The sequence below is a fragment of the Quercus lobata genome, chromosome 11 (genome assembly GCF_001633185.2).
Source record: "Quercus lobata isolate SW786 chromosome 11, ValleyOak3.0 Primary Assembly, whole genome shotgun sequence".
NCBI lineage: Eukaryota > Viridiplantae > Streptophyta > Magnoliopsida > Fagales > Fagaceae > Quercus > Quercus lobata.
The window spans coordinates 46818528-46841851 of NC_044914.1; the positions used below are offsets into that span (position 1 = coordinate 46818528).

General features: G+C 33.4%; 8 protein-coding genes across 8 annotated transcripts; all 8 read right to left on the reverse strand.

Annotated features, from left to right (window-relative positions):
* Positions 1-2879: 2879 nt before the first annotated feature.
* Positions 2880-3664, reverse strand: LOC115966992 (auxin-responsive protein SAUR23-like). Its single transcript, XM_031086113.1, has one exon. It carries the CDS (start codon positions 3662-3664, stop codon positions 3155-3157), a length of 510 nt encoding a protein of 169 aa, XP_030941973.1. The 3' UTR covers positions 2880-3154.
* An 817-nt stretch (positions 3665-4481) lies between these two features.
* On the reverse strand, positions 4482-4986 carry LOC115967476 (auxin-induced protein 15A-like). The gene has a single exon (XM_031086574.1). It carries the CDS (start codon positions 4907-4909, stop codon positions 4607-4609), a length of 303 nt encoding a protein of 100 aa, XP_030942434.1. The 5' UTR covers positions 4910-4986; the 3' UTR covers positions 4482-4606.
* A 1662-nt stretch (positions 4987-6648) lies between these two features.
* Positions 6649-7177, reverse strand: LOC115967471 (auxin-responsive protein SAUR23-like). The gene has a single exon (XM_031086568.1). It carries the CDS (start codon positions 7103-7105, stop codon positions 6803-6805), a length of 303 nt encoding a protein of 100 aa, XP_030942428.1. The 5' UTR covers positions 7106-7177; the 3' UTR covers positions 6649-6802.
* A 2380-nt stretch (positions 7178-9557) lies between these two features.
* On the reverse strand, positions 9558-9998 carry LOC115967474 (auxin-responsive protein SAUR23-like). The gene has a single exon (XM_031086572.1). The coding sequence runs from the start codon at positions 9940-9942 to the stop codon at positions 9640-9642; it is 303 nt and encodes a 100-aa protein (XP_030942432.1). The 5' UTR covers positions 9943-9998; the 3' UTR covers positions 9558-9639.
* Positions 9999-12551: 2553 nt separating this feature from the next.
* LOC115967472 (auxin-responsive protein SAUR23-like) lies at positions 12552-13100 on the reverse strand. The gene has a single exon (XM_031086569.1). It carries the CDS (start codon positions 13010-13012, stop codon positions 12710-12712), a length of 303 nt encoding a protein of 100 aa, XP_030942429.1. The 5' UTR covers positions 13013-13100; the 3' UTR covers positions 12552-12709.
* A 1481-nt stretch (positions 13101-14581) lies between these two features.
* On the reverse strand, positions 14582-15172 carry LOC115967473 (auxin-responsive protein SAUR21-like). The gene has a single exon (XM_031086570.1). The coding sequence runs from the start codon at positions 15086-15088 to the stop codon at positions 14786-14788; it is 303 nt and encodes a 100-aa protein (XP_030942430.1). The 5' UTR covers positions 15089-15172; the 3' UTR covers positions 14582-14785.
* Positions 15173-16599: 1427 nt separating this feature from the next.
* LOC115967475 (auxin-induced protein X10A-like) lies at positions 16600-17096 on the reverse strand. The gene has a single exon (XM_031086573.1). The coding sequence runs from the start codon at positions 17018-17020 to the stop codon at positions 16718-16720; it is 303 nt and encodes a 100-aa protein (XP_030942433.1). The 5' UTR covers positions 17021-17096; the 3' UTR covers positions 16600-16717.
* Positions 17097-19129: 2033 nt separating this feature from the next.
* LOC115967468 (auxin-induced protein 15A-like) lies at positions 19130-19806 on the reverse strand. Its single transcript, XM_031086567.1, has one exon. The coding sequence runs from the start codon at positions 19661-19663 to the stop codon at positions 19361-19363; it is 303 nt and encodes a 100-aa protein (XP_030942427.1). The 5' UTR covers positions 19664-19806; the 3' UTR covers positions 19130-19360.
* Between the last annotated feature and the right edge of the window lie 3518 nt (positions 19807-23324).

A 23324-nucleotide genomic window follows, 5' to 3' on the forward strand; every position in this document is an offset into this window, starting at 1 on the left:
CTACCTACACTAGTAAGATTTTACTTCTTTTTATCGAATGAAAACTTAACTGCTTTGGAATATTCTCTTGGAACCAATTTTGTAGAGTTTGATTCTCAACCTGCATATATGAATGGGCAACAAAACCTTAGTCACAAAACCACAAACACTAATAGGAGTCATTCACATATATTAATCTCCATAATTCTATCCTATCCAAAATCATACTCTCTATCACCTCCTTAATTTACACATGCCTCAACATCTACTACGTTGATAAATTTTTGTATTATTTGGAACTCTACTTTGGATTAATGTGATTAAGTTGTGTTTTTAAGTTGTTATAATTTTTCTTCTCTTTGATTTCATAGATGTTATCCTATTACATTATAAATATAGTATATAAGAATATAATATTATTTTATCACATCACATAACATGACCTAGGTAATTTAGTGTTTATTACTATATTTTTTATTTCTACTTTTTTTTTTCTTACATTATTTTCTACAATTTTCTTATTATTCTCTCTTGAAAAAGTGGTTATTCTCTCTCTCTCTCTTTATTTTTTATTCTTTCATTGTGATTTTCAAAACTTTATTTTGGGTCCATATGTTTTGGTGTTGTATTTTTTAGTTCCCCATTACAAGTAGTATCTCTCTCTCTTATAGTTTCGATTTGATTTTTCTCTGAGTTAATACTTGATTATTTTGGAAGTAAAAATTTGAGTTTATATCAAAGCACAATCTTGACCATGCTAATTACAGATTGGCATTCGGTCCATTTTGGTCCACTTCGATCTACTTCAGTCCACTTGGTCATTTCGGTCTAATTTGGTCTACTTTGATTCACTTCAGTTCAATTAGGTCCATACGGTCTACTTCGATCAATTCAATGAGATTCGGTCTATTTAGTCTTATTAGGTCCTTTTCAGTCCACTTCGGTCCATTCTGTGCAATTCGGTCGATTCGGTCCATTTAGTCCATTTCGGTATATTCAGTCCATTTGGTTTATTTCTAATCACTTTTGTCCAATTTGGTGTACCTACTTAAGAATGAGAAAATACAAGTTTGGGTTAAGAGTACTATCAATTGTAATTATATGATAAGTTTTAGTTATTATAATAATCTCCTTAAAAGAATGAGAATTTGAATAATAATTTTGAAAAAAAATATAATGCATAATAACAATTGTTAAAAAAAAATGTGGATCATTTCAAAAAAGAATAATATCAATAAAAACGTAAAAAAATGATTAAATTATATATTTGTAAAAATAGAGTGATGGAAATTACTTTTTGAAATTGTTTAATTTTTAGGGAGAATAAATTATGTACAATAAAATTTAGAGAATAAATTAAACATATTCAGTATAAGTTCGTTATAAGTTTTGATTATCATATTCAGTACAAATTTATTTAATATATATATATATATATATATATATATATTTATTCTGCTTGAAAGTATAATTAACTTCATACAATTCATTTAGAAGTAATGACTTTAAAAAAAAAAAGAGTAACTGTCTTAAAGATTAGATTTGTATATTCATAGCATTCATGTTTATAAAGACTTTCATTTAAATTTAGCCGGATAGAAGTGGTGTGAAATGCTACGTTAATGTGGTTTAACAAAAGTGTAGTAATAATAAATACTATACTTAAGATTTTAGATATTACGAGTTTGAGATCCATATACTTTTTAATAAATTTAGATTTAAAATAAGTGCTCTCAACCTAAACATGCATTTTCCCTATAGGTAAGTCCACAAAAATGGACCAAAGTTGACCAAAATTGACCGAATTGGACCGATGTGGCCACAAATGGACCAAATAAACAAATTGGACTGAATGGACAAAATAGGACTGAATGGGAATAAGGTGGACCGAATTGGACTGAATAAGACCTAAGTAGAGTGAATAGAACATAGTGGACCAATTTACACTGAATAGGATTGAAGGGGACTGAATAAGAATGAATGGACAGATTAGGTCCAAAGTAGACGTAATGGACTGAATAGGACCAATGTGAACCGAATAGAACTAAAGTGGACAGAATGGACCGAATAAGACTAAGAGGACTGAATGGCCCAAATAGGATGGAAGTGGACCAAAATGGACAGAATGAATCGAATAGGATCAATGTGGACCGAATTGGACCAATGTGGGTTGAAAAGGACCTAATAAAATTGAAGTGGACCGAAGAGGGCATAATGGACCGAATAGGACTTTTGAATATATATAATTTTTATCACATTTTTAGGGCTCATATTTCTAATTTTTAATATATATATTTTTTATTTTGTATTTTTTAACTCAAAACTAAAGAGTTTAGCCTAAATATGATAAAATTTCATATTTTTCAACCCAAAAATTATATAATTTTTTTAAAGCTAAATCTGAGAAGGCAACTTGTCAAGAGAATCAATTTAAGGCCTAATGAATCCAAAATGGACCAAAGGGGATCAAAATTGAATGAGTGGACAAAGTGGACCAAATTGGATGGAATGGGGCCAAAGTAGACCTAATTGGATTGAATAGAAATTGTTTAATTTTTGGAAAGAACAAATTATCTTCAATAAATTTTAGAGAAAAAAATTATACATTATATTACAATTACAAAATAATTATTTATTCTCACGCATTGTGTGGATCTGCAACTATTTTAAACTTCTAAATTACCAACCAAAAAGACAAAACCAAGTATACAGTGACATGTTTACTATAAAAAAAAAGTATACAGTGACATGGAGAAATGAGTCATTGTTTCATTCAGATAAAGCTGAGTTTGATGACATCGTAATTGGTTTAACTGAACTCTATGAACAATGGAAGACAATTGAGTACTAAAAAAGGAAAGTTACTCAAAAAAATATCTGAAGATGACTTTGGGATTGCATAAAAGCTGCATAAACTATTATCCATAGAAAACCATGACAAATCAAATTTAAGAAAAGGGACTTGAAATATCATAGACTCAATGAGGATTGGTTTCAACTAAAAGGTGTTCTCAATTATACATTTTTTCCTGAAGAATGTGGAGGAACTGCAATAATTCAATTTCTGACATTTTTTGCTGATAAACAATATCCATCTCCTCTTCTTCTTAAAAGAATTAAAGAATGTACTTGGATTTACAAAATTTTCTATTCTTTTCATTTTTTTGCTGGCATATCACAATTCATGTAAGCAAGAAGTGAGATCAATGAAGATATCTTCACTGCAAGGAATTGTGAGACCACCCATTGGATGATCAAATCCAAATTCTTCCTCAGCCTTGTTTAGCAATTGTTGAAATGTCGGCTGGTTCAAGAACGAAATAGGAATCACAAATCGCTTCTTTTCACTTTCTCTAACATATACTGCAAGGTAGCCTTTTGGAACATCTAAAGATTTGGAAGCTGCATGTTTTGAAAATGAGTTTATTTGACGGAGAATGTGCATAGCATGTATAATACCAAGCAAACGAATAGCATTGTTATCTGTCTCTATTATTGCCTGAAAAATGGCAAAGATCACAAATGAGGAGGAGGAAGAAGTAAGGATTTGATACCAGAGGATGTGAAGACTTGTGGCTGTGGAATGATATGTATGTGTATATATAGGTGCATGGTGTATGTGAAAATTTCTGAAATTTGAAGTGAGTGGTGTAGAGGCATTTGGGTGGGAATTGGTGAGAGACATGAGCATTTGAAGGATCACATGGACCTGTCTTTCAGCTAATAACCAATAACTTGGTAGTGAGTAGTGTCTACTCAATATTTGTTAGAACATGTTTTGGCCAAGATTTTCTGGCAGAGAACCTAAAAGGGACCCAGGTGAATCAAGGATATGTGGAATGAGAAATTCTGAACAACTGGCTGATCACTTATAATTAAATGGGACAGGTTGAAACAAATGTCTAACTGGGACCAGATAAGTCCCTTCAATAATATGCCCTTTGGATAAACAATTACCTACATTTGTAAGATCCTGCATCTTTTTACACAGTTGAAATTTGAAGATAACCGCTATGGAATATTCTCTATGAACCAATTTTTGTAGAGTCTAGTTCTCAACTTGCATGATATCTCAATCCAGGGGAAAAAATAAAATCAAACAAATAAAGTTACCGGTAAAGAAACTCATTTTCTCAATAAAGTGCAAAATGGTCATTATGTTCAAAATTGAAGCTGACTATGAACTTTTAAATTACTATGACACTATCAGGAAAAAACAAACCAAGGAGAAATAATTCACTGTTTCATTTAGATAAATTTGAGTTTGATATTATCATCATTTTGGTTTTAATTGAACTCTGTGAACAATAGAAGAATATTGAGTACTTCAAACTTCAAAGTTTTCTAATAAATCACTGAAGATGACTTGGGATAAAAAAAGAGTCCACAGAAAACCATGCCAAATTAAAGGGACTAGAAATATCATAGAATTAAAGAGGATCAATTTCAAATAAATGGTGTTATCCGTTCTACATTTTTCTGAAGAATTGGAGAGGAACTACAATGATTCTATTTGTAATGTTTCTAGTGGATAAATAGACAATCCCCATCTCTCCTGTGCTGTCTAAAGAAATAAAGAGTATAAATGGATTTACAAAATTGCCTCCGCTATCTTAGTGGTGCCTTATCACAATTCATGTAAGCAAGAAGTGAGATCAATGAAAATGTCCTCATTGCAGGGAATTGTGAGACCACCCATTGGATGTTCAAATTCAAATTCTTCCTCAGCCATGTTTAGCAATTCTTGAAATGAAGGATGATTTAAGAATGATATAGGAATTAAAAAGCGCCTTCTTTCTCTCTCTCCAACATATACTGCAATGTAGCCTTTTGGGACCTCTATAGATGTTGAAGCTACATGCTTTCCAAATGATTTTGATCGTCGGAGAATGTGCTTAGCATGCATAATATTGAGCAAACGAATAGCCATGTCTATCTATCTGTATTGTGGATGAAGATGATGAATATCACAACAGCAAAGGGAGAAGACAGTAAGAATTTGATATCAGTGGATGTGAGGACTTGTTTTGGCTTCGATGATATATGTGTTTATATATATAGATGAATGTTGTGTGTGAAAATCTCTGAAATGTGGAGTGAATGGTGTAGAGGCAATTGGCTGGGGTCCTGTTAGAGACATGAGCATTTGAAGGATCACATGGACTTGTCTTCTAACTCAGCATCAAGAACTTTGGTAGTGAATGAGACTATATTTGTTGGGACATTTTTCCCAAACCCTTCTGGGTACAAGGGACACAGTTGAAATCAGAGAAATGTGGAGTGGAGAAAACTATGAACAACTGGCTGACCTGAATGGTGTGGGTGAAAATCTCTGAAATGTTGAGTGAACAGTGAAGAGGCAATTGGCTGGGGTCCTGTGAGAAACTTTAGCATATGGAGGATCACATGGACCTGTATTCTAAGCCATCATCAAGAACTTTTGTAATGACACAGTCTATATCTTTGTTGGGACACGTTTTGCCCAACCCTGCTGGGAGAACAACCTAAAAAGGAGTAGTTTGAAATCAAAGATATGTGGATTGGAGAAAACTCTGAAATACTGGTCAAGTTTTTATAGAGGACAGGTTGACACGTCTTTTAGTTCTTGACAATAATATAAAGTTGGGGATCATATTACCCTCTTCAATGATTTTCTTTTTGGATAAATATTACCTACATTTGTAATATCATGCATCTTTTAGCCTAGTTAAAACTTTAAGATATTGCTTTGGAATATTTTACTAGCTCATGGAACCAGTTTTGAAGAGTTGAGTTCAACCTGCATGATATCTGAGATTCTGAGTCAGTGATGAAAAAAAGAAAAGTAATTTGCACCCTCTAAGTTTAGAGTTGCTTCTGAATCGGTCCCTCTACTTTCAAAACTTGCAATTTATACCCTTGACTATGGTAACAATGTCAAAGTGATCATTCTGTTATGATCTGTCACATTTTTGCTATTGTATTAACCTGACTACAATCAATGTCATTTTTCTATCCAAAAGACTGTGTGTTTTGCATAGGTTAACAGCAAGATTCTAAATGAATGTTGATGGAAGGGGCATATTGATATTATTGCAATACATGAAAATTACAAGTTTCATAGTTAAGGGACAAATTGAGAAGCAACCTTGAACTTAAAGGGTTTAGATGGTAGTAAATTCCTTTATTTTGGATGAAATTTTATAATCTACAATTCTGAAAACAAAATATAAAGGATCCATGGAGGAATTAGAGGAAAAAATTTGAAAGGTATTAACCTTGTGTTTGGTTGTTCATTTGAAACGCTTTTGTTTTATGCAGCTTTACAAGATACATTGTCATAAGTTGCTCACTCTTTTCAAGAAGATAAGAGTAGATAGAAATAGAAATAAAAAAAATCCATTCATTTCAATTATGTTTGTGGTTTGACTTGTAGTGCAAAGTGCAATCCAAAAACCGGTTCAGTTTGATGATTTTATCATTTGGGTTCAATTGAACTCTTTGAACAATGGAAGAACATTTTTGAGTACCTAAAAGAATATTGTTCCAATAAATCATTTAGGATGACTCTGAGATGAGAAAAGTTGCATAGATCACTTATCCATAGAAACATCATGCCAAGTTAAATTTAATTTAAAGGGAGTAGAAATATCATAGAATCTAAAGAGAATCAATTTCAACTAGAAGGCGTCTCAATTTTACATTTCACTGGAGAATTTGAGAGGGACTGCAGTAATTCTATTTGCAAAATCTATAGTAGATAGACAATCCCCATCTCTCTCCTGCCTCAAGAAATAAAGAATTTACAAAAATGTTTCTGCAGTTTTCTTTTAGTGGCACCGTTTTACAATTCATGTAAGCGTGAAGTAAGATCAATGAAGATGTTTTCGCTGCAGGGAATTGTGAGACCACCCATTGGATGATCGTACCCAAATTCTTCCTCAGCCTTACTTAGCAATGTTAAAAAAGAAGGCTGGTTCAAGAATGATATAGGAATTACAAAGCGCCTCTTTTCGCTCTCTCCAACATATACTGCAATGTAGCCTTTTGGAACATCTATAGGTGTTGAAGCTACTTGCTTTCCAAATGAGTTTGATCGTCGAAGAATATGCTTAGCATTCATAATACCGGGCAAACGAATGACCATGGTATTGCTGAGAAAGATGATGAAGATCACAAAGCAAAGGGAGAAGAAAGTAAGGATTTGATATCAGAGGATGTGAAGTCTTGGTTTTGGATTTTGATGATATGTGTGTGCATATATATAGAAGAATAGAATGTGTGAACATCTGGCATTGAGGAAATTGGCCGGGGTTGTGTGATAGGTATAAGCACTTGAAGGGTCACATGGACTTGTCTTCCAATTCATCATCAAGAATCTGGCAGTGATTGATACACTATATTTGTTGGTACAAGAAGGGACCCAGTTCAAATGAAAGATATGTGGATTAGAAAAAATTCTGACCTATTGGCTGACCTCTTATAATAGACGACAGGTTTAGACATATATGTCTCTTATTTATAGGAAACAATATATAATTGGAACTGGATTAGTCTTGTGAATGATGGACCTTTTGGATAAACTATGACCTGCATTTATGTGTGTGTGTTCTTTTATTTTTTTTGGGTAGAGAACATTTGTAACATCATGCAAACCTAACTTACAAGTTTACCCAATACTAATGTTAATAAAGGCTCCTTGGAAATTTGATGTGTTATAGGACATCATGTTCTCTTTGGAACAAATTTTGATGTGTTAATCATTAACTTTATCGTGTGGCAATCGAAGGTTCCTCCTCGGGTTGCTTTTTTCTCTTGGACTGCGGCTTTAGGCAAGATTTTAACTATAGATAATCTTAGGAAGAGGCACTTTGTTGTTATTGAGTGGTGTTTTATGTGCAAAAGGTGTGGGGAATCTGTAGATCATCTCCTCCTTCATTGTCCTATTGCATTTGAGATGTGGAGTATGATCTTATGCTTGTTTGGTATTCGTTGGATGATGCCGCAAAGGGTAGCAGATTTGTTGGATTGCTGGTCTTGCAACTTCAAGCGACATCATAATATAGTTATTTGGAGGATTGTGCCGCACTGTTTGATGTGGTGTATCTGGCGGGAATGGAATTCGAGAAGCTTTGAGGATCGTGAACGGTCCATTCTTGAGTTTAAGTCTTTTTTCTTTTCTACTCTTCTCGAATGGTGTTTGGTTTTACCTTCTTTTTCTTGTATTTCCCTTTTTGGGTTGCTTGATCATTGTACTTTGATTTCTTGATGTTTTTGCCTCTTTCGTACATTTCCTATGTATGGGGCTGTGTTCTTTCAATAAAATTTTAAGTTACTTATCAAAAAAAAAAAAAACTTTATGGAAAAGCAAAAGAATGAAAAATTATCTATAGCAGTAAAGATCCTAATTTTCTCAACAGAGTATACAATATACATAATACATAGACCCTAATTTTCTCAACATTCTAAATATAAGTAATGTTCTTGAGAGTGAATTTCCAACTTTATGAAACATGAGATTCTGCAGATATGTACATAAATCATTGTGGCTTGAGGTGAGGAGGAGAAACGTACTCAATAACATGTCACCGAATTTTTGGTGTCTCGGTATAGTAACTTCCAGGACAAACCCCTATGACAAGCACATGAACTATGTCCTACAAGTAGTTCAACTGCAACCCACACCATGTGAAGGACAATATATGACATTATAAGATATGAATTTTTTGCTAGCAACTGGCACAAAAATCATCAGTATACAAGTCAATTTGGGAGTTGACTACCGGCAAAACAAAATTCTTCACCTTTTCTCCCTTGTTTCCTTGACTGTTGTTATGGTCAAATTACAAAACATCCAAAGTAAGAGTAACAACCTTAGCCTCATGAGATTTGGGTACATTGGACATCCACTTTGTAAGCCTTACAACTTATAAGGGTCCAATCTTTAGAAAAACGGCACATTTAACAATTTATACTAATTTATTTGTCTGCATATATTAAATATTATCCAAAAAGACATCATACTTACTAGTTACTACTCAAATTTGATCTGCTAACCAAGCTGAAACATTGAAAACAAAACTGAAACAGATATGGTCAAGGGTTAAAGACATTTTGATTCCTTTTATTGTGTTGGTTTTGATTTGCATAAAAAGGGCAAAACTATAGATTTTTACCTATAAAAAGTGAGGATTTAAAAAATTGCACATAAGTAAATAAGCTAAGTAGGCTCCACAAATAACCCTTTCCCTTTTACCTAATTAGTCTCAGTGGACAAATAAAATGGAAAATCAACAATAAAGAAATGAAGGAGAAAACGACCATGTGATAAATATTAAAAGAAAATGTATATGATCATATGATTATTGAAAACTAAGCCTTGCATGCATTATTAGTCTTTGCTGGACTTGACTGCAGTATGCGTGTTTCATAGAAAATGATGCAAAAATAAATAAAACAAAAAGGACTAGAAATATCATCAAACCAAAAGAGGAAAATTTTCAATCAAATGTGTTCACAGTTTCACATTTTTTCTGAAGAATGTGAGAGGAACTGCAATAATTCTATTAGTAATTTTTTTAGTAAATGGACATTCCTCATCTCTTCTTCTGCCTAAAAGAAATAAAGAATTTACATGGATTTACAAAATTGTTTCTGCGGTTTTATCTTAGTGGCGCCATATCACAATTCATATAAGTGAGAAGTGAGATCAATGAAGATCTCTTCACTGCAGGGGATTGTGAGACCACCCATTGGATGATCGAATCCAAATTCTTCCTCAGCTTTACTTAGCAATTCTTGAAATGAAGGCTGGTTCAAAAATGTTAAAGGAATTACGAAGCGCCTCCTTTCACTCTCTCCTACATATATTGTAATGTAGCCTTTTGGAACATCTATAGATGGCGAAGATACTTTCTTTCTAAATGAGTTTGATCGTCGGAGAATGTGCTTAGCATGCATAATACTGGGCAAACGAATAGCCATGGATATCTGGCTGTACAGTATTTCTTAGAAAACTGAAAGTAAGGGTTTGATATCAGATGGTGTGAGGACTTGTTTTGGCTTGGATGTTATGTTTGCGTGTATATATAGACGAATGGTGTGTGTGAAAATTTCTGTTGTGTGGAATGTGTGGTGTAGAGGCAAAATTGGCTGGGGTTCCGTTAGAGATATAAGCATTTGAAGGATCACATGGACCTGTCTTCCAACTCATCAATCAAGAACTTGGTAGTGATTGAGACCTTATATTTGTAATACATTATGCACTAGCATGTCCAAGACAACAACCAGCTACAAGGGGACCCCATTGATATGAAAGATACTTGGATTGGAGAAAACTCTGAAGTCTGAACCACTAGCTGATCTATTGCAGTAGGACAGGATTAGACATATATGTTGAATAGCCTTTGACAACAACATATTTGAAACTGGATCAGCCTCTTGTATGATAGGGTTTATGGACAAACAATTAGCTATAATTAAGATATCCTTATCTTTTTATTTTTTGGTAGACAACATTTGTAACATAATGCAAATTTTATAACTTAACAACAAGTATAGTCTCATCTATTTGCATCAAATAGGACCATTAATAAAGCCTCCCTAGAAGGGGATATTTGGGGACTAGCATAGTAAGGGGATAGAATATAGTAAGTTAACATGCGTTTGAAAGATAATTGCAAACTATCATCTCAAGTTTTAGAAACTCAAGTTCCATATAAAACTCGAGGCTTAATGACTGGCTTCCTACTTGCTGAGTTGGACACTATTATGCCACATAGACCTCGAGTCTTAAAGATTCGAGTTCTACAAAGCAAAACCGAGTCTTTAAGACTCGATTTTCTTCTGGAAATGCTACTCATCTCGAGTCTGCAAGACTCGATTTCTACTGGAATAAAATCTAAGTGTTTTATGTATCTGGTTTGGGGTTATGTGGAAATGAGGGAAAAACAAAATTCCTAGTGGATTGATGTGGTTTGATAATGAATAAATGGGAGTAGTGATAAAAGATAGGAGAATTGCCAAATGTTTGTGAGTAATATAGAAGGAGAGGGGCTGTGTCTTACTACTGACCTCAGTGCGAGACAGTGAGAGAGCTAAGTGAGGTTTTGAGTGAGAGGTTGTCGATGAGAGGAGACGAGAGTTTTCTGCCACCGATGGGATGCGCTTGTCTCTGGTAGAGTGAGGGTTTGGGGTTTGTATGTTTGGGTGTGAAGGAGAGTGAGAGTGTTCTGGACGCTTAAGTGAGAATGAGAAGTGAAATAAAAGTTAAGTCTGTGTTTTGTGTTTGAAATATGATCACAAATCAAGTATTAGAAACTCGATTTCAACATGGCTCCATGTGGAAAAAAGTCCACGTCAGATGTTTGTAGCTCAAGATCTCAAGTATTAGAAACTCGATTTCTACCCAGAACTTGAGTTTTAAATACTCGAGATGCTACTTTTCCACTTTGTTTTAAACTAGGCAACTAACGAAATCCTTAGCAATCTAATGTTAAATGAAAAAAAAATTCCTCCCTGGCATATTCTTCTCATAACAGATTTTAAGAGTTAACCATCAACCTCAATTTAATCTAAATCCTAGAAAAGAAAAAAAAAAGTTGTCTGAATCAGTAAAGACCAAGATTTGCTCCAACTGAGTATAAGGCATTCATTTATGTTTACAAATGAAAGTAAAATTTCCAACAGTAAGAAACATGAGAATTTGCAAACTGCAGATATGTACATTGATCATCATGGCTTAAGGTGAGGAAGGAAAACATACTCAATAATATGTCCTCAACCTAACTTGCCAACTTTTAGCTGCCTTAGTACAATGACATGTAAGACAAACCCCCATGAAGAGCACATGAAGTATGTCCTACAAGTAGTTCAACTGGAACCTACCCTGTATCAAGGACTATTGCATTATAGGAGATGAAATTATTGCAAGCGACCAACACAGGAATCATCAGTAGACATGTCATTTTGGGTGATGACTTTCAAAACAAATTTCAATCTCTCTTTTTACCTTGTTTTTTCCTTGACCATTGGTATGATCTCTTATAAAATACTGCAGTAAGGTGAATTAATTATTTTACCCAACATAGGTTTTTTAACTTTTAAATGGATTGTTGAGTTAAGACAATGTTCAAACTTCAAACTTAGGACCACCTACTTTGAAACTATGATAAATTACTAGTTCTCTTAAAAGTTTAAGCTATTAGAAAAGGGTGAATTCAATCCTTTAACCATTATTCTAACAATCTCATTATCAAAGTGAGAAAGAGTAATAAGCTTAACCACACGAGATTTGAGTTCCTGGTTAAGACATGTCATTTTGCAGTTTAGCATGCAGTGAAAAACCAAGCCAGCTCAACTAGATGATTTCATAATTTGGGTTCAATTGAACTCTTTAAAAAAAATGAAAGAACAATCTTGAGTATGTAAAAGAACAATTCTTCCAATAAATCATTGAAAATGACCCTGGGATAAGAAAAGTTGCACAGATCACTATTATCCATAAAAAACCTTGGCATGTTAAATCAAACGAAAAGGACAAGAAATATCACAAAAACTAAAGAGAATCCCTTTCAACAAAAAGTTGACTCGATTTTATATTTCTCAGGAGAATGTGAGAAGGACTACAGTATTTCTACTCATAACATCTTTACTGGAAGAACAATCACCATCTCTACTTATGCCTAAAGAAAGAAAGAATTTACATAGATATACAAAATTGTTGCTACTGTTTTATCTTAGTGGCACCATATTACAATTCATGTAAGCGAGAAGTGAGATCAATGAAGATGTCTTCATTGCAGGGAATTGTAAGACCACCCATTGGATGATCATATCCAAATTCTTCCTCAGCCTTACTTAGCAATTCTAGAAATGAAGGCTGGTTCAAGAATGATATAGGTATTACAAAGCGCCTCTTTTCGCTCTCTCCAACATAAACTGCAATGTAGCCTTTTGGAACATCTATAGATGTTGAAGCTACTTGCTTTCCAAATGAATTTGAGCGTCGGAGAATGTGCTTAGCATGCATAATACTGGGCAAACGAATGGCCATGATAATCTATCTATATTATATTGCCGAGAAAGATGATGAAGATCACAAAGAAAAAGGGTGAAGAAATTAAGGATTTGATATCAGAGGACGTGAGGATTTGGTTCGTATTTGGATGACATGCATGAACATATATATATAGATTAGTATGTGTGAAAATCTCTGAAGTGTGGAATGAATGGTGTAGAGGCAATTGGCTGGTGTTGTGTGATAGACATAAGCACTTGAAGTGTCACATGGACATGTCTTCCAACTTATCATTTAGAACTTGGCTGTGATTGAGACTCTATTTTTGTTGATACATGAAGGGACCCAATTCAAATCAAAGATATATATATATATATTGGAAAATTTTTATCTATTGGCGGGCATCTTATAATAGAGGACAGGTTTAGACATATATGTATATTATTTATATGAAACAACATATAATTGGAACCGGATTAGTCTCTTGCATGATGGGCCCTTTGGATAAACAATTTTAAGTTTTTAACATCGTAACATGAAATCTACAACAAGTGTAGCCATGAAGATTGTTGGTAAAGGCTCTTTAGAATTTTGATGTGTTTAGGACATATTTTCATGTACCTTTCAGAACATATTTTGTTGCGTTAACTTTTAACCTCAATAAATCTAAATTATGGATAGGCAAAAAAAAAAAGTGTCTGTAGCAGTAAAACCCTGATTTTGGGAACTGAGTATAAGACATGCACATGAGTCATGAGAATGAAATTTACAACTGTAAGAAACATTAGAATGTGCAGATATGTACTTGAATCATTGTGGCTTGAGGTGAGGAAGAGAAACATACTGAATAACGTGTCCTCAACCTAACTCATGACTTTTTGGTGCCTTAGTAAAAACTAAAATGTCTTCCTGGACAAACCCCCATGAAGAGCACATGAAGTATGTCCTACAAGTAGTTCAACTGATCAAGTGCAACCCACCTTGTATCAAGTGTTGAGCCTTGTTTGGTCCAAGCTCATTAAGGTTTATTACCTTAGTTTTTGTCCCAAGTTCTCAAAACTTTTGTAAAGCTTTATTATATTATTATTATTATTTTTATTTGGAATAATACTATATACATATTAAAAGAAGAAAATCAAAAAAATTAGAAATGCATGGAACTAGTACCATCTCCCTTCTATAACCTAAGGCAAAAATCCAGGATGGAGTTGATTTCATTCACTGTTACACAAACTGGACCATTTAGCAATATTGTGGCAAAAGTAGTTCCCTCTATAAGTGTGGCTTACAAAAGGGGGACTGGAGGATCCCAAGAGCTACATCTTGAGTAAGTAGAAATAGAAAGCATAAAATTCCAATGCATTTCAAATATGTTCCTGGTTTGGCTTGTAGTGCACAGTGGAAACCAAAAACTGGCTTAGTTTGATAATTTCATCATTTGGGTTCAATTGAACTCTTTGAAAAATGGAAAACATTCTTGAGTACCTAAAAGAAAAGTGTTCCAATAAATCATTGAAGATGACTCAGAGATGAGAAAAGTTGCACAGATCACTATTATCCATAGAAACATCATGCCTAGTTAAATCAACTAAAAGGGACTAGAAATATCACAGAATCAAAAGAGGATCAATTTCAACTAATAGGTGTCTCAATTTTACATTTCTTGGGAGAATGTGAAAGGGACTGCAGTAATTCTATTTGTAACATCTTTAATGGATAGGCAATCCCCATCTCTTCAACCTATAAGAAATAAAGAATTTATATGGATTTACAAAATTGCTTCTACTGTTTTATCTTAGTGGTGCCATATCACAATTCATGTAAGCGAGAAGTAAAATCAATGAAGATGTCTTCACTGCAAGGAATTGTGAGACCACCCATTGGATGATCATACCCAAATTCTTCCTCAGCCTTACTTAGCAATTCTAAAAAAGAAGGCTGGTTCAAGAATGATATAGGAATTATGAAGCGCCTCTTTTCGCTCTCTCCAACATATACTGCAATGTTGCCTTTTGGAACATATATAGATGTTGAAGCAACTTGCTTTCCAGATGAGTTTGATCGCCGGAGAATGTTCTTAGCATTTATGATACGAGGCAAACGAATGGCCATAGCAATCTATCTATGAAGTATTGTTGAGAAAGATGATTAAGATCACAAACAAAAGGGAGAAGAAAGTAAGGATTTGATATCAGAGGATGTGAAGACTTGGTTTTGGATTTTGATGATATGTGTGCATATATATAGATGAATAGAATGTGTGAAAAACTGGCATAGAGGAAGTTGGCTGGGGTTGTGTGATAGACATAAGCATTTGAAGGGTCACATGGACCTGTCTTCCAATTCATCATCAAGAACTTGGCAGGGATTGAGACAGTATATTTGACGGTACAAGAAAGGACCCAGTTCAAGTGAAAGACATGTGGATTAGAGAAATTCCAACCTTTTGGCTGATCTCTTATAATAGAGGACAGGTTTAGACAGATATGTCTATTACTTATAGGAAACAACATAGAAAAGGAACTGGATTAGTCTCTTGTATGATGAGCCTTTTGGATAAACTATTACCTACATTTATGATTACATTGTGCAAACCTAACTATTGCTTTATCCATTACGAATGTTAATAATGGCTCCTTGGAATTTTGATGAGTTATAGGACACACTTAATGTGCTCTTCAAAACAAATTTTGATGTGTTAGTCATTGACATCAATGAAATCTAAATTATGGAAAAGCAAAAGACGTAAAGACCCTGATTTTCTCAACAGTCTACATAATATAAGTTATGTACTTGAGAATGAAATTTCCAATTGTTTGAAACATAAGAATATGCAGATATGTCAATTTGGGTGCTGACTACTGGCAAAACAAAATTCTTCACATTTTCTACCTTTTTTCCTTGACCATTATTATGGTCTCATTACAAAAGATTCAAAGTGAATGTAACTACCTTAGCCTCATGACACTTGGGTACATTAGTCATCCATTTTGTAAGCCTGACAAGGGTCCCTTCTTTCGAAAAACTGCACATCTAGAAATTTATACTAATTTATTTGTCTGCATGTGTTAAATAGTAGTCAGAAAGACATTGCACTTCCCAAATTTGATCTTCTAACCAAGCTAAAATATTGAAAACGAAACAGAAATAGATATAATCTAGGGTTATAGACATTTTGGTTTTCCTTACTTGTGTTGGTTTTGATTTTCATAAAATGGGCAAAAGTACAGTTTTACCAATAAAAAGTGAGGCTTTATATAGGTTTACATAAGTAAATAAGCTAAGTAGGCTCCACAAATAACCCCATTCCTCTCACTTAATTAGTCTCAGTGGACCAACAAAATGGAAAATAAAAAATAAATAAATGAAGGAGAAAATGACCATGTGACAAATATTATAAAAATATTTATGACCATATGATTATTGAAAACTAAGCCTTGCTTGCGTTGTTAGTCTTTGGTAGACTTGACTGCAGTATACACGCAATTCGTAGGAAATGATGCAAAAATAAATTAAACAAAAAGGACTAGAAGTATCATTAAACCTATACTGGACAAATTTCAATCAAAATGTGTTCACAATTTCACAATTTTCTAAAGAATGTAAGAGGAGTTGCAATAATTCTATTAGTAATTTTTTTAGTAAAAGGACATTCCTCAACTCTTCTTCTGCCTAAAAGAAATAAAGAATTTACATGGATTTACAAAATTGTTTCTTCTGTTTTATCTTAGTGGCTCCATATCACAATTCATATAAGTGAGAAGTGAGATCAAAGAAGATCTCTTCGTTGCAGGAGATTGTGAGACCACCCATTGGATGATCAAATCCAAATTCTTCCTCAGCTTTACCTAGCAATTCTTGAAATGAAGGCTGGTTCAAAAATGTTATAGGAATTACGAAGCGCCTCCTTTCACTCTCTCCAACATATATAGCAATGTAGCCTTTTGGAACATCTATAGATGGTGAAGAATCTTTCTTTCTAAATGAGTTTGATCGTCGGAGAATTTGCTTAGCATGCATAATACCTGGCAAACGAATGGCCATGGATATCTGGTAGTATTTCTTAGAAAAAAGACAAGGTTCGCAAAAGAAAAGGGAGAAGAAAGTAAGGATTTGATATCAGATGATGTGAGGACTTGTTTTGGCTTTGGATGATATGTTTGCATGTATATATAGATAAATGGTGTGTGTGAACATTTTTGTTGTGGAATGAGTGGTGTAGAGGCAAGATTGGCTGCGATTCTGTCAGAAATATAAGCTTTTGAACGATCACATGGACCTGTCTTCCATTTCATCATCAAGAACTTGGTAGTGATTGAGACTTTATATTTGTAGAAACACATTATGCCCTAGCATTTCCAATACAACCAGCTGCAAGGGGGCCCCATTGAAATGAAAGATATATGGATTGGAGAAAACTCTGAACTACCGTCTGATCTATTGCAGGAGGACAAGATTAGACACATATGTCAAATATTTTTTGACTAACATAATTGGAACTGGATTAGTCACTTGTATCATCGGGCTTCTTGACATCTAGTAATAATTAAGATATATTTTTCTTCTTCTTCATTAAATGGTGTGTGTGAACATTTCTGTTGTGTAAAATGAGTGGGGTAGAGGCAAACTTGCTGGGATTCTGTCAGAAATATAAGCGTTTGAACGATCACATGGACCTGTCTTCAAACTCATCATCAAGAACTTGGTAGTGATTGAGACCTAATATTTCACATTATGCCCTAGCATTTCCAATGCAACCAGCTACAAGGGGGCCCCATTGGTATGAAAGATATATGGATTGGAGAAAACTCTGAACTACTGCAGTAGGACGACAAGATTAGACATATGTGTCGAATATTTTTTTACTACAACAAAATTGGGACTGGATTAGTCTCTTGTATGATGGGGCTTCTGGACAAACATCTAGTTATAATTAAAGTATATTTATATTCTTGTTCATTTTTGTTTTTTTGGTAGAGAACATCTGTAACATCATGCAAATCTTATAACTTTACAAATAGTATAGCCTCATCTATTTGCGCCAAATAGGAATATTGATAAATCCTCCTTGACATATATTTCTCATAACAGATTTTAAGAGTTACCCGTTATCTCAACTTCATTTAAATCCTATAAAAGAAAAAAGAAAAAAAATTGTCTGTATCACTATAGACCAAGATTTTCTCCAACAGAGTATATGGCATTCATTTATGTATACAAATGAAAGTGAAATTTCTAACAGTAAGAAACATGAGAATCTGCGGACTGCAGATATGTACATTGATCATCATGGCTTAAGGTGAGGAAGGAAAACGTACTCAATAATATGTCCTCAACCTAACTCGCCGACTTTTTGCTGCCTCAGTACAATGACACTTGAGACAAACCCCCATGAAGAGCACATGAAGCATGTCCTACAAGAAGATCAACTGCAACCTACCCTGTATCAAGGACTATTGCATTGTAAGAGACAAAATTAATGTGAGCAAGCAACACAAGAATCATCAGTATACATGTCATTTTGGGTAATGACTAGAAAACAAATTTCATCTCTTTTTTACCTCATATTTCCTTGAACTTTGCTACGATCTCTTTTAAATTATATATGTTAGGTGAATTCAATCATTTAACCCAACACATGGGATTTTTAACTTTTTTAAATGGGAGGTAGTGTTGAGACAATGTTCAAATTCAGGACCATTTACTTTGATTGCACGATCAATTACCAGTTGTCCTAGAAGCTCAAGCTATTAGGAAATGATAAATTTAATCCTTTAAGCATTATTCTAACAATCTCATTATCAAAGAAGAAAAGGAACAAGCAGAACCTCAAGACATTTGAGATAATGGTTAAGAGATGTCAATTTTTGGTTTCACATGCTGTGCAAACCAAAAACCAGCTCAGCTAGATGATTTCATTATTTGGTTTCAATTGAAATCTTTGAACATTGGAAGAACATTCTTGAATACATAAAAAAAAAAATTGTTCCAATAAATCATTGAGGATGACTTTGAGATGGGAAAAGTTGCATAGATCACTATTATCCATAGAAACATCATACCAAGTTAAATTAAATTAAAGGGAGTAGAAATATCATAGTCTAAGGAGAATAATTGCACAGATCACTATTACCCATAGAAATCCTTGGCATGTTAAATCAAATTAAAAGGACAAGAAATATCATAAAACCAAAGAGAATCCCTTTCAACAAAAAGTTGACTCAAATTTACATTTCTCTGGAGAATGTGAGAAGGGCTATAGTATTTCTAATTGTAACATCTTTAGTGGATGGACAATCCCCATCTCTTCTTCTGCCCAAAGAAAGACAGAATTTACATAGATATACAAAATTGTCACTACTGTTTCATCTTAGAGGCACCATATCACAATTCATGTAAGCGAGAAGTGAGATCAATGAAGATGTCTTCACTGCAAGGAATTGTGAGACCACCCATTGGATGATCATACCCAAATTCTTCCTCAGCCTTACTTAGCATTTCTAGAAATGAAGGCTGGTTCAAGAATGATATAGGAATTACAAAGCGCCTCATTTCGCTCTCTCCAACATAAACTGCAATGTAGCCTTTTGGAACATCTATAGATGTTGAAGCTAATTGCTTTCTGAATGAGTTTGAGCGTCGAAGAATGTGCTTAGCATGCATAATACCGGGCAAACGAATGGCCATGGCAATCTATCTATTTTATATTGCTGAGAAAGATAATGAAGATCACAAAGCAAAGGGTGAAGAAATTAAGAATTTGATATCAAGGGGATGTGAGGATTTGGTTTGGTTATGGATAATATGCGTGTGCATATATATATAGATTAATACTGAGTGTGAAAATCTCTGAAGTGTGGAATGAATGGTGTAGAAGCAATTGGTTGGTGTTGTGTGATAGACATAGGCACTTAAAGTGTCACATGGATATGTCTTCCAACTCATCATTTAGAACTTGGCTGTGAATGAGACTCTATATTTGTTGGTACATGAAGGGACCCAATTCAAATGAAAGATACATGTATTGGAAAGTTTTTACCTATTGGCTGACTTTTTATAATATAGGACAGGTTTAGACATATATGTCCATTATTTATATGAAACAACATATGATTGGAACTGGATTAGTCTCTTGTATGATGGGCCCTTTGGATAAACAATTTGTAACATCATAACTTGCAAATTTACAACTAGTGTAGCCATGAAGATTGTTAATAAAGGCACTTTACAATTTTGATGTGTTAATGGACATATTTTCAGGTACCCTTCAAAACAAATTTCCTTAATAAATCCAAATGATGGAAAGAAAAAGAAAGAAAAGTTATCTTTAGCAATAAAACTCTGATTTTTGGAACAGAGTATAAAATATGTAGATGATAATGAAATTTCCAACTGTAAGAAACATTAGAATGTGCAGATACGTAGATCAATCATTGTGGCTTGAGGTGAGGAAGAGAAACGTACTGAATAACATGTCCTCAACCTAACTCATCGACTTTTTGGTGCCTCAGTACAATGACTACTGGGACAAACTCTCATGAAGTATGCCCTACAAGTAGTTCAACTGTTCAAGTCCAACCCACCCCGTATCAAGTATTGAGCCTTTCTCATCAAAAAAAAAGTATTGAGCCTTTTTTTTTTGGTGGTAATGATCATCAAGTATTGAGCCTTTTTTAGGAGAAATTATAAGATCCACATGTGGTTCACCATTCCACTAAAAAACTTTCATTTGTTTAAAATTGTTAGTTAGAAAATTTTTTTAAACAAAAATTAGTTACTGACTCAGCAATTTTAAACAAGTGGAAGTTTTTTAGTGAAATGGTGGACAAGTGACGTGGTTCACCAAAAGACTCTATAATTTTTCCTTGTTTAGCCCAAGCTCATTAGGGTTTATTTACTTGTTTGTTTTAAACTCTTTTTTTAATGATACTTTATATTATATATATTAATTTAAATGATTAAATTCATAATTTCCTATCGGCTTAAGTGTTAACCAAATTTTTCTACCAAAAAAAAAAAAAAAATTAGACCTACTTGTGGGTTTCAGTTAGTTTAACTGTCTTCAAATAAGAGATTTTAGGGTTTGATTCCCGCCTAAAACTTACCTCTCATTTTATGATTAAACTTAACTTTAGCCTTTTAGGACAATCGGTAATTTATCATATTAAAAATAGAAGAGTAACTAAATTACAAATGTGGGGAGCTAGCATTCTCATTAGACTTGTTTAACTTGCATTTAGTTAAAAAAATAAATAAATAAATAAACACCAATAAAAAATTATGCATCTACACAAGGGTGAGAGATACGGGCTTGGTTGTGAGCTATTCTTCCTCTGTCTACCATGTCTATGGAAACCTATTGAAACAAGTGGCTCAAAGGTGTTTGAAGTTTCTTTCAACAAGTTGTTTGGAAGATTTCATTTTGGTGAAGTTGGGTTTTGTAAAACTCATTTGAGGTAAAGTTGTATTTCTTCAAACTTTGTTGTGTAAGCTCATGTTGTGTGATAAACTTTGAGTAGAAGACCATTGTAACTTGTTGATTGTAGTGGATTGTTTGAAGCTTGACTCGTGAATTTAGGCTTAGTGTTTCGATTATAGTGGATTGTTCGAAGCTTGACTCGTGAATTTAGGCTTAGTGTCGTATGGAAACATGTAAATCTTGTGTGCATTATGTATGTCTTCTATGTGTTTGACTAACAGAAGAATCATCAGTAGACATGTCATTTTGGGTGCTGAGTAGTAGCAAAAAGACATCATCTCTATTTTGGCCCATCTTTTTAATTAACCATTGGTATTATTAATTAATTTTGTCAAAATAATATTTTGATTTTAAAATGCTCCAACAATCTCATTATCAAAGCAAGAAAGAGTAAAATGAGCCTCATTTGATTTGAGGTCATGGTCAAGACCAGCTCAACTAGAGAATTTCATCATATGGTTCAAATGATCTCCTCGAGCAATGGAAGATCATTCTTGAGTACCTAAAAGAAAAAATTGTTCCATTAAATCATTGAAGATGACCCTAGGATAGGAAAATTTGCACAGATCACTATTACCCATATAAAACCTTGGCATGTTAAACCAAATAAAAAAGATAATAATCTATATCTATATATTACTAAAAGCTGAAGCGCAGCGTTTAATGCTGTTGCTCTTATGTTACGCCATATTAGCTGCCACATCATTCTTTTTTTTCTTTTCTTTTTTAAAATATAATTTGTCCTACAATTTTAAAATGGTTTTTACAATTTTCAACCCTATAAATGCAGTCCACTACTTATTTATTTACTTCCACTATCACCTTATAATAAATTTTTATAATTAATTTAGCCCACCTCTTATTTATTTAGTTCCACTATCAAACCCAACCCAAAGCCTTTTCACTTCAGTTTTAGAGTTTTGTTTGAGCCTTTTAAGCTTAAAAAAAAAAAAAAAAAAAAAAAAAAAAAAAAAAACGCTGAAGCCTACTAAAAGCTGAAGCGTAGCGTTTAATGCTACTGCTTTCACGTTATGCCACATCAACTGTCACATCATTCTTTTTTTTTCATTCTTTTTTTAAATATAATTTGTCCTACAATTTTAAAATGGTTTTTACAATTTTCAGCCCTATAAATATAGCCCACTACTTATTTATTTACTTCCACTATCATCCTATAATAAATCTGTATAATTAATCCAACCCACCTCTTATTTATTTAGTTCCACTATCAAGCCCAACCCAAAATCTTTTCAGTTCAGCTTTAGAGTTTTGTGAGAGCCTTTTCAGCTTAAAAAAAAAAAAAAAAAACCCTAAAGCTTGAAAGGCTTCAATATTTTTGTTTTGTTTTGTTTTTTTTTTTCTTTCCAATTTTCTTATAATTGTTTTTAACATTTATTTTTTTAATATTTACACTTCTCCAACCTTTCTCTCCCCCTTACCATTTCATCTCCCAACTATTTCTTCAATCTTTCTCCCTCCCTTACCTTTTCATCTCCCCACTACCTTCTATATTAACATCATTCTTCATTTTTCCCTTCATCTTCCTTTATTTTTTGCTATTCTTATTCACACCCCCCTTACTATAAATTTGTCACTATCTCTTTTATTCTATGCATAGTTTTCCCTCACAAAAAGAAGGTTCCCTCTCTCTCTCTCTCTCTCTCTCTCTCTCTCTCTCTAAATTTTTGATGGATTTTTATTTTATTTTATTTTTCTTGCATCTCTACTTTAGGTTGATAATTTTTTATATTCTTTAAAACTCTATTTTGGGTTAATGTGATTTAGTTTTGTTTTTTAAATTGTGATTTAGTTTTTTTTTTTTCTTTTTAATTTTATTCTCTTTGATTGTTAAATGTTATCCTATTGCGT